Genomic DNA, 10778 nt, shown 5'->3' on the forward strand with positions numbered 1-10778 from the left:
AACCTCCCCAGTGGTTTGAGGCAGAGGACAGCTTTTTTCCAGTACACCATGTTATACACATGCAGTTCACAGCATGCTTTCCTTATCCAGGCAACATTTATCTATACTGAAAGGACAGAAAAATACAAAACATCCCAGGAAGTTTATAACCAAGAAAACATCTTGGCTGTCGCCCAGCCATGGAGTTTGTCATAACATAAACCACATCTTTCTTGCCTTTGAGGATAAAATTTCTGACTAGTAACAATTGTTGTTCTGTTGGCTCCTGAAGAAACAGAGCTGGAAGGAAGACTAAGACAACAAATCCACAGGTAACTAAATAGGGACATGGGATCATCAGATTTTCCAGCTTTTTCTTCTCTCTGCACCTGTTACTCCATTGGTCGGTGTGTGTTGGTTTTAATACACCTGGAAATGAGCAGAGGTGGTGCCATCCTTCCAGCAACGCAGGGTTTCTACTGTGACAGAACGACAAAGAGGACAGGTCTTCTCCCTGTCGAACCAGAGGCAGAGGCATTCTTCACAAAACACGTGCTGTGGAGACAAAAGGGCATCATCACGCTGCGGGCAGCAGGTCCAGGCTCGTCACTCAGTGTCCATGGTTCAAGCTCAGTGGACAGTGCAGCTGATCAGCAGCGCCCACATGATATGAAAAATAAATCCCAGCATTACTAGCACAACAGTTTGCCAAAGCGAAGGACACAGTACTCTGTTTCCTCATATAGCAACAGAAAGGAACATGAAAAAGGCCTCTGACATTTGGGCTGACAAAGTAGTTGAAAGGTTTTCTCTACCATGTCTCCACCCTCAGTTCCCTGGGTTATTTAACAAGTCTTTACTTTGCTCAAACAACCCCTTTTTCTTCCCCCTGCTCCTTATTACATTTGCTTTTTTCTGCTCACATCACCCAGTCCCAGTCAGTGGCTTTGCAGTCCCAGTTTCCCCTTCTCTACAAATGGCAGTGGTCACCCCTTGTCTTCTCCTCTCATTTGTACACTGAGCCATAAGAGGGTTCTCCCTCCAGCCTGCCTTGGGTTCAAAGAGAGCTCAGGAGGGACGGCTGTCCAGCACAGGGGACAGGCCCAGAGTGGAAGAGCAGGAACAGGCAAGAAGGGAGCATTAGAAGCTGTAGGAAGCTGAGATCTCCTCAACACATGTGGAGCCAGCAGCAATGTTACTCACCAGAACCTCAACTCTGAGAAGCACATACAAAGATAGCTTCTCTGGGGCTTACAGCTTGATAACATCTGCACAGATGTTCACAGGAATGGTAAGAGTTGTTTTCATTCAATAAGCCTGTCACAAAGATGGGAATGTTAAAGCTCTCCAAAAAAGGGTTCTTCAGCTTTATTATGATACCACGAGAGAGCATATATCCCACCAATTCCATCCCCAGAAACAGCTGAATCGTTCTGCCTAAGGTTTTCCAGCACACACCAGCCCAGAGACAGCCTCCAGGATGCAGAACTTCAACTCCAACAGACAGAGCTTGATGGAGTTAGAAGCAACGGAAGAGAAAACCTTGGGGAAGCATCATCAGCCTCACCACGAGGCAATGCCTTCAGCAGGGCTCTGACATGTAACCAGAACCCACGGCAGTGTGGTGGGTTTGAAGGGTTTTACCAGCAGCAGATGAGGATGGATGACTGTGTTACTCAGTCCATGCCATTCTCAAGCTCTAGGTTTTGCCATTGTTTACCAAATGAGAAACAAATAATTCCCAGCTGCTGGCAGCAGTGCCCAACTTCTACATGTAGAACTACTTTTATTCCTGGCCAGGTGTTCAGAGGCCAGACCATGATTACACGGTGCTGTACCAGTCTTCATGCACCCATCGGGCTCATTCTGGGTCTATACCCCTCTGCTCGTTAATTCAGTTGGCCTATTGACCAGCCAGTCCCCCCAGGGGTCGGATAAAAATGTCTTGCCTTCTAGATCCAAGGTCTAGACTGCCAACTGGCAGTCCCTGGACTCCAAGGCTGGTCTTTTCCATCTCAATAGCTATGATCCACCCCTAAAAAGTGGCTCAGCTATCATGAACCACTGGCTATCTGGAAGAGGGCTCCAGAGGGTGGTGGAGCACTGGAACAGGCTCCCCAGGGAGATGGTCATGGCACCAAGCCTGATCAGAAGCACCAAGATTCCAGCAGCATTTGGCCAAGGCCCTCAGGGACATGGTGTGAATGTTGGGATTGTCCTGTGCAGGGACAGGAGTTGGACTCAATGATCCTTGTGGGTCCCTTCCAACCCACAACATTCTATGATTCAATGATTCTATAAAATAACCACTAGGACCCAGATCAAGACCCAGCAAATGATTTTAGAAGCACCTAGGCTAACTGTGCCTCTTTGCAGCTGCAGAAGTTAACCAAATGAATGCCAACGAGGGAACCTGATGTGAGAAGCTTGGGGTCTTACCTGGCACATAAGGATCAAAGGTTCCCTGAATTCTGCTTGGCAAATGGCACAGATGTCACCGGCCTCACTGCACTGCTGGCTGGTAGCACGAACTCCATAGGTCTGCTAGGGAGAGGTGGAACAAAATCCCAGTGTCCAAGGGTTTGAATGTAAAGTGGTTTGTGGCTATGCATGCACACAGACATTGTTTTTCACACCCAGATTCCCTGCATGACCTGGGAAGGACACCGTGGTTATGTCACTGCGTATGGGGAAGGGAGATTTGGGGAGCAGCACAGAGAACACGGGGAGTCTGGAGCTCTGTGCTCTCTGTTTTGTTTTCCCCTCGAGCTGACTCCATCTTCTAGTGCCTCCACTTGTGGAGCAATGATAATGAAATTTAATGAGCTCAACAGGGAGCTGAAAGGATTAATTCAGTATCATTTGCAGAGGTGTTTAGATAGTGGGAGGTATTATTATTAGCAAGTTAGACAATAGAAGAAAGAATAACAGCAGCAGCACCCACAGGCTTCCCATGTTTCTTTTTAAATATGTGGAAGGTAAATGTTGCTTCTCCTATTGTAACAGTAATAGGGGAAATGGAAACATGCTGAGGAAAAATGACTGGCCCAAGCCCACAGAATAAGCAAGGCAAGCTCTAACAAACTTCTGTGATGTTATGTTCCTTTCCTCGTCACTCTTTGATTTGATCATTTTGAAATATAAGTCACAGAATTTCACTGCAACAGATCTAAATATCAGTACTGTATGATGTGATGCCTGGGCTAACTTCTGTGCACTCTCAGGTCCCTTTTAATGTCACTGCATTACTACATACTTCTATTTAAAGTTGTTCTCACACTCTGCACCACAAAGTCCTGTCAGCTTCTTGCAGTTTTGGCCTCAGTGGATTAATCCTTATTACACAGGGCTTCCAATCGGACAAAGCAGGCCAGACTAGCAACAAGCTCTTACCACAGCTGGGACAGGGCAGATAACAGAAAAGGTTCCTAACATCCCTGACAAGACATAGCAGCTTATCCAGCCATGGGACAACAAATTATTTTATTCTGTGATCCTAATTCGCTGGGCAATTTTCAGCTCCATCATTCAACAGTAACAAGGTTCCACCTATGAAACTGGTCTTACACATATGACTACGTACCTGTGGGGTGCAAAGGACCTTCAGTGCCTTCCGGACACTTCCCACACGGCCACAGATGTCAAAAGACTGCAATAAAGAAACTCCATTTTAGCTACTTTTCACAAAATGTGTTGTGTGTTTGCATGTACGTGTGTGTGTGTGTGTGTACAGTCCAGAAACTCAGGAAACAATTTCTCCAAATGGATACTTGGAAGGAACAAAGATCCTAAGTAACAATGGTGCCAAAAAAGATCTCATGGTGATCATGAAATATGTAATAAATATGAATTGACAGTGCAGAAGGGTAGCCAAAAAAGCTCTAGTAACAATGGGCTGCAAATCAGGGGGACTTTACAGGACAGGAAGAGGAGCAGACATTAGGGGGCTGGGGAGGGTGCATTGCCCAGGCCCACTAGGTAGGAAAGGGCTAAAATGGACCCATTCCCACCCTGAGAACTGAGCACCTGAAAAGCCCAGAAGTGAGGTTAGAAAACACTGTGGGTAGCTTGAGAAACAGGGCAGGAAGGGCAGCCTGTTCATGTGGAAGGGGCAGAAAACTGCTTTCCTCAGCCTCTGGGGAAAAGGGGAATTTCCAGGGCTGTGCAACCCTGCCACACAGCTTGGCACTTCAGGGTCCAGATGATATTATGAAAGAAGGAGTGTGAATTGCCTGTCCTGCTGCAGAGAGTGATTTAGTGGAGTGCAGTGATTAAATACTACCAAGAGAAGAGCAGGCTGAGTGAGGAACGAGAAGCAGGACTGAGGCTGATTTGGTCCCATCCACCTAAAGAGTGAGAAACTTCAAATGTCAGCAAGGGAGTGAGTTTCCAGCACCTTGGTACTTTGCAGTTGCCAACAGCAGGGGCCACACCAGGTCCTTTTCTTCCCCCCCCTCCCTCCATTGCCCAGCAAACATGATGTAACTGCATCTGGAGAGCAGTGCTCATTCTGGGCTCCTCATTAAAGACTAAAAGCAGTTCAGAGAAGGGCAGAAAAACGAGCCTGCAGAAAATGATTTCTGAAAACAGACTAAAAGACATAAATATTTACAGCTTGGCTGAGCAGTACAAAAGCAGGGGGAAAAGATTATAAACTGCCTACAAATATCAAGGGGCTGAACACACTCAGCTTGAAAAACCTAATCTGGTATGCCACCTTCATCCTCCCTATCTGGCAGGACACAGGGAGAAAGATACCATGAACTAGAAAAGATATGAAGAAATGATTGTGCAAAGAACAGCTCTGCACTAGTTGGGACCTTTCAATGACATAATAGGACCTTTCAATTTCTCACCTGTGTGAGTGAGGGTGGGGGGAGATGTGATGCAGAATACACAGAGCTGCAGTGGACTAGCAGAGCAGTACAAAGGCACCAGAATGCCTGGAGTTGGCTTTCTAGATATATATATATATTTTTTTTTTTTGGTTAGCATGATTAAGTGGGCTCACTGCAGGGAATGCCAATGAGATCATCATGCAATAGATGTGGAATCAAATGAAGGCACCAATAATGCTTCCAGTCAGCACGTAAAAAGGCTCCCAGGGTCCTTCCAGTAATGCTTCCAGTCAGCAACTAGCACTTGAGGCTGCCGACTACTACAGACTTTTCATCTTCTAACAAGGACAGGGATCAGCTCTTTCCCACAGTCCAGTTCATGGCTTTTTCTGGTTGCTTTGCTTATAACATGACTTCTAATGCCTTTGCTCTGGCTCTGATGTCTCCTCTTCTCCCAGTCCATTTTCCTCCTTCAGTTTTTTTTCCTCTGGAGTTTCCTGTACCTCCAGAAGAAGCACGTTTCAGGAGTCTCTTTAACATCCATTTATCACCCCATGCCCTGAAGTCTATGTTGCATCAGCTGCTTTTCTAAGCAATAGGATTGCAACAAATGGCTTCACAGCCAGTGAGTGCTTCTGTTCAGGACAGGGAAAAAATAAGACCTGGATGCCCCTTATTAATGAACATCTGGGATTTACTCATTAAAATCAGAGGTTCACGTTTACACAGTCCAGACAGAGACACCAAGACAGCTCCCACCTCCTGCACTAAATACAACCTGCTCAAAGTGGAGCCTGCCCTTTGTGTAGGGAGCAGCCCGAGCTGAGCCCTGGATTTTTGCCAGCAGCACAGAAGGTCTAAGAGCCAAATTGGCTTCTGTGGTTTTTCTAATGTGGTTTGTGGCTTTCCTAATGTGGACTCCTTTGGGTATATTTTCAGTGTCTCAGGCAAGGAATTAGTCCTGTAACTCTTGTGATTGCAAATGGGATGCACACACCTAGTATTTAATGATCTTTATTGGAAGAGTGTGCTCCCACCTTTCCCTCACTTCTAAGCAAAGTGTCTAACATGCAGATGTCTCATCCTAACCTGGACACGCCTCTGGTAATAAGTAGCTGCCACATAATGACCTGGGACACATTCCTGGACCTATCACCCTTCAGCTGATCTATCTATTCATTTACACCTCTATGAACTAGAGGAATTAAAGGAAGAAATATGCAGGATAAAGGCATAGGCTGTAGCCAAGGCACTTTCACACAGTCCTGGTCCTAAGTTATAGTCAAGACCAGTAAATAGCTGTCCTTCTCTCCTCATGGAGCTTCTAAATAACACATCAGCAGAACTTTTCAAAATGAGGTTGCTTTTCCAATCTAGATTATCACAACACTACCTATAAAGGCTTCATAGCAGAGAAACATCAAGCTAGCCCATAAAGAACTGCTTACACCTACCTGTCAAGGCCCTGAGTGTATTAACAGGCCATCATGGCCCTGAAGAGCCTCACCTGGAATCTCCACCCACAATCCCTCCCCAGAAGCTCTATTTAAGCTCAGCCCTGGAGGACTCAGTTCATGTCTGAGCTGGGCAAGTGCTAGTTTCCAGTTCAGTCATGCCTGTGCCTTGCTACAGAGCCACTGATATGGACACCCCAGCACATGAAGTGACTTCCCACCCTCACCTTGAGCCTGTCCCATCGCTGTGCCCTGCCATTGCTGGACTGCCTGACCCTGGCTGCCTCCATCAGACCTGATCTGTGGATTGTTCTGACTTTATCTTGGACTTGCCTCACCACCTGCAGATCTTGACTCTTTGAGCCTGGCTATTACCTCCCTTCCTCCAAGGAGAAGATGGCCCCTGCTACTTCTTCACACTATGATGACCTCTCCAAATGTGAGGAATGGCATGTAGAACTGCAGGTAAGCATCCCTTCTCCAGGTGCTGAGTAACTTTTGCAAGAAGGGACATGAGAAAGATCACTTGAAATCTGTCCTTGTAATTGTGATCTGTATACCTGTCCCCACAAGCCAGAATGGTGTGGATGGTTGGATGCTGTTGTCCACAGGGGTTCCAGACAAATCCATCTTTGAAAGGGACAACAATCTTCTCCCATTGCACAGAGTAAAGAGCAGGAAAGATACAGCTGAGAGACTAGATGTGTGTGCAGGGAGTTACACTGGTCTCATATGCCTGCTGCTCTAGCATGTTTGCTCTGTTTCTGGTTTGATCACAGACCTGCTGTGACCAAGTCACTTCACTTCCCATGACCTCTGCCTATCTTGTCTACAAAAACTATAAATTCCTTGACAGCAGGGGTTGCATTGTCCCATTCCTATAAAACATACAGCTGCAGCTGCAGCCACATCTCACCTAAGGGCTATAGTGTGACTTCTGTATTGTTCAGCAACTCATTAGCCCCTCTGAGTTATTTCAGCTTGGATATATTCTCTCTTCTCTGGTCTTCACTCTGCTTCTGCAAAGCCATAGCTCCTTTCTAGTCAGACAAGCATCAGGCCTGCAGCAAGCTTGACTCATTGGCCTTCCTCAGCAGGATGGATAACACAGGTACATCACTGCTTGTTACAGCTACTGCTCTGCCCCCAGGCAGAGTTCAATACACAATTACAAATACAACTATTTCTAGACCTCAGACTTGGGACTCTTCTAAATAAGTCACATGTATTCATTTATAATTACAGGCAGATTTTCTGCTCATAACATTCTTATTTCTGAGGAAACATTCATTAGTCTTGCCCATCACTGAGATCCAGGACTGGTATCACCCAGACCAGGACCTAGAATGGGGCTGGAACTACATGTTTTATTTAGGCAGGACTTGTATGAGCCTCTCTGTCCCTGCTGCATTCAGCACTGAGTGACAGAGTACCTACCCTGCCTTGAAAGACAGATGAAAGCTTAGAGAGGAACATTTAACTGTCTGCAACCTTCCTTTCAGTGTTGGATCTAGAAGTCTGGAGACAGTTAACATCTCTTCCAGCACTGGTACCTCACTCCCATTCTCCTCTAGCCTTTATAGAAAGGTATTAGCAGCAATGACTTCATAAGTCTGATGCAACACTGTATGAGCAGTCACAGATCTTTCTTGGCTCACCACTGCCAGCATACTGGTGAAGCAAAATGCTTTCAGCAACTAAAGCACATGGTGTCCCCAGCTGCTGCAGCTTCCCCTCCTGGGCAGGGAGAGGAACAATCAAAAGGTGTATTTGTTCCCCTCAGCTGTGCTTATTTCTCTGCTCTTGCTATAGCTCCTATAGAGGTTATTAATGAGGCAGTACTTGCCTTGCAGAGGCTGTATAGGATGATCAGGATCCCACCTAGGAAGTAGCTGCTGGAAGGATCATCTCCCATGATGTATTTATACCACAGCTGGATGGGGACAAGGGAGCGGAACAGCTGGCTCAGCTCCTCAATAACCAGATAAAACTTTCCCTGTAAAACAAGCACAGAAGTGATACATAATTACTATCAGGAATTCAAAAGAAGAGCAATTAACAGGTGCAGGGCTGGAAGCTTATAGGACTTGTATGCACTGTTAAATAGTGCAAAGACCAGATTCATCAGATGCAGCTTTCTTTGCAGCCATTTAACTGGGTGCTTAGAAAGGATAACTATCACTTCATTGTTTCTTAGTGATCCTCTTGCTCTGTCATTCTACACTTGTTGAATCTTAAACTTTTAGAGCAGGTTATGGATATACACCTTACTGCATATCTCTGCAGTGCTACAGAATGCCAGCAGCAGCGGCCAAGACTTACAGGGATGAATATGATGTAAATTGTAGATACTATTAGTAATGAGAAAAGGAATGCAAGGTAAGTCTCTTTAATCCTATACCCCCTTCTGAGGGTACAGAGATTTAAATACAAGGTGATAATGGTTTTCCCGACAACTTTCTAGATCATCCCAAAGAATCAAGTTACTTATTTGCCAGTATCCTTCCCCTTCCACTCAGGTGTGTGTTGGCTCTTGTACAGTTCACAGATAAAAAGACTGGCTCTGAAAAAAACCAAACCCTCAATGCATTTTAAACTCAGGGATATAAAAATCTTCCTGAGGACCTTAAGGAAGAAGCAGCATGCTGGTTGAAATACTTCTCTCTCAAAAGAGATTCAAAGAATGGGCAACTTCCTTTGTAAACCTTCAGCAAAGCTGTCCTTGCCATTCAGGTGTTTATTCCAATTGGAAACTTCCCTTTCTTGAAGGAGACCTGCAAGGTAACAAAAACTCCCTCCTGGCTTACTAGAACCATGAGGTGCAACAACTGAAATGAATTTTTTTCTACCACATAATTTCTATTTTAAAGCATCTAAGACTAAGAAGCTGGCTAAATGAGGCTATTTAATTTTTTAATTAGAGTTTTAATGAGGACCTGTTTATGTTCTGTCTTACACTGTTTAAAAGGGAGAACTGGTGACAGGGCACTAGGTCAGGCAAGTTGTGCACCCAGAACTATGCTTAATCTGCAATGACATTATCTGAACTGAAAGATTTGCTTTAGACATGTCAAAATTATTTGATAAGATGATGGAGAAGGGGAAATTCCCCTGGAATTTTGCTGTGTTGTCCCAGTTAGCTTTGTCATCAGTGATGTCATCACAGGTCAATTGTTAATTGGTGAGATTTGGAGTGGGGATTAAGTCCTCTGCAGTCCATGAGGCTAGCAGCAGCTAGCGCCCTTCCCTAGGGTCTCAGAGATGAGATCACTCGGCAGGCCATCCTGCTGTACCGAACAAATCGAATCCTTCAGAGAGCTCTGGCATTCTCATGATCTCATATCCCCCCCGGGACAAGGAGTGAGGTCACACCAGCGGTTGCTAACGGACCTGAGCTGCTTTCTTCCTCTCCCCCCTATCCCCTCCTCCTTGTTAATCCCAGGTGGCATCACATAGCAAAAATGTAACAGCAACAATCTGGAGTCCTAAATGCAAGCAATTTATTAAATTAGCACAGAGGTCTCTATCCAGCCTCATGCTTCAATATCATCATCGTCTATTTCAGGAGCCCCTGTGACAGAGGGTCGCAGTCTGCTAATGACTACGCTGTCACTTCCTTCCCTTCACACAGGCAGCTCTCTGCCTCCCCCTCCTCAGCCAGCTCTGATGAAAGCTCCCAGCAAGCTAAAGGCAGTAAACTGTTTGCTTTCTCTGACTTATTCCTCCCACCAGGCTCACACTCATCTCTTTTTTTTTAATTATTATTTAGCCTTGTTTCCCTAACAGGCTGGGCTAGGTCACTGCTTACTTTCTCATTGCATCAGATGGCACTTCTGGATTCAATATTTGGAACATCAAAGCTGAAATTCTTCTATAGTAGAAGTTGTTGAGGCACTAAAAACACTAGAGACCACAGCAAGACATAAGGAAAGATGGGTCACAGGCAGCCCTAGAGGTCCAGACAAGCTGTGGAATTGGAAGTGGCAGAGTGTGGTCCTAAACTGAATATGCAGCAAGTGACAAATTTCAATTTTCTAACCAGAAAATCTCCACCCTTTACAAAGCTTTAATAATTTCTTTATCTAATGCAGATCTTCAGTTCTCAATGGTAACTGCAGGGTATCTGGGTATCTTAGCAGCCAGATAACTTGTGAACACCCTCACAAGAGTGCAGTTAAGTTTTAAATGGATGCATCTCTCCATCCAGCCCATTAACACCACCCACTTGACCACTTGAGAGAGTCCTGTAGATAAGATTAGAGAGATTACAGCTAGGAGGAGGGAAAGCAATGCAAGGACAGCTGAGCATCATTTAGCAGAGAACCAGTGCTACAATAAATGCTTACAGAAATCTAAGTCTTGTCAGGCATCTCAGTGCAACACAAAGACCTTTCTTAAACTAGGAAAAGTGCCTAGAAAATCAGGAGTCATTCCACAAAGGGCTGCAGCAGAAGTGGAGTCTTCTTTCTGAGCCAGAAGTTTATAAAAAAGGGTTGTTCCCTACAAT

The 10778-nt window shown here is 45.3% G+C and overlaps 1 protein-coding gene across 1 annotated transcript in view; it reads right to left on the reverse strand.

The window, feature by feature from the left end:
* Positions 1 to 399: 399 nt before the first annotated feature.
* Positions 400 to 10778, reverse strand: part of RNFT2 (ring finger protein, transmembrane 2) — a 26965-nt gene continuing 16586 nt past the window's right edge. The window contains 4 exon segments of the mRNA XM_010170768.1: positions 400 to 534; positions 2419 to 2520; positions 3563 to 3628; positions 8118 to 8267. Coding sequence (XP_010169070.1) covers positions 400 to 534; positions 2419 to 2520; positions 3563 to 3628; positions 8118 to 8267 — 453 coding nt within the window.

The sequence above is a fragment of the Antrostomus carolinensis genome, unplaced genomic scaffold, assembly GCF_000700745.2.
Source record: "Antrostomus carolinensis isolate BGI_N321 unplaced genomic scaffold, ASM70074v2 scaffold27170, whole genome shotgun sequence".
Taxonomy (NCBI): Eukaryota; Metazoa; Chordata; class Aves; order Caprimulgiformes; family Caprimulgidae; genus Antrostomus; species Antrostomus carolinensis.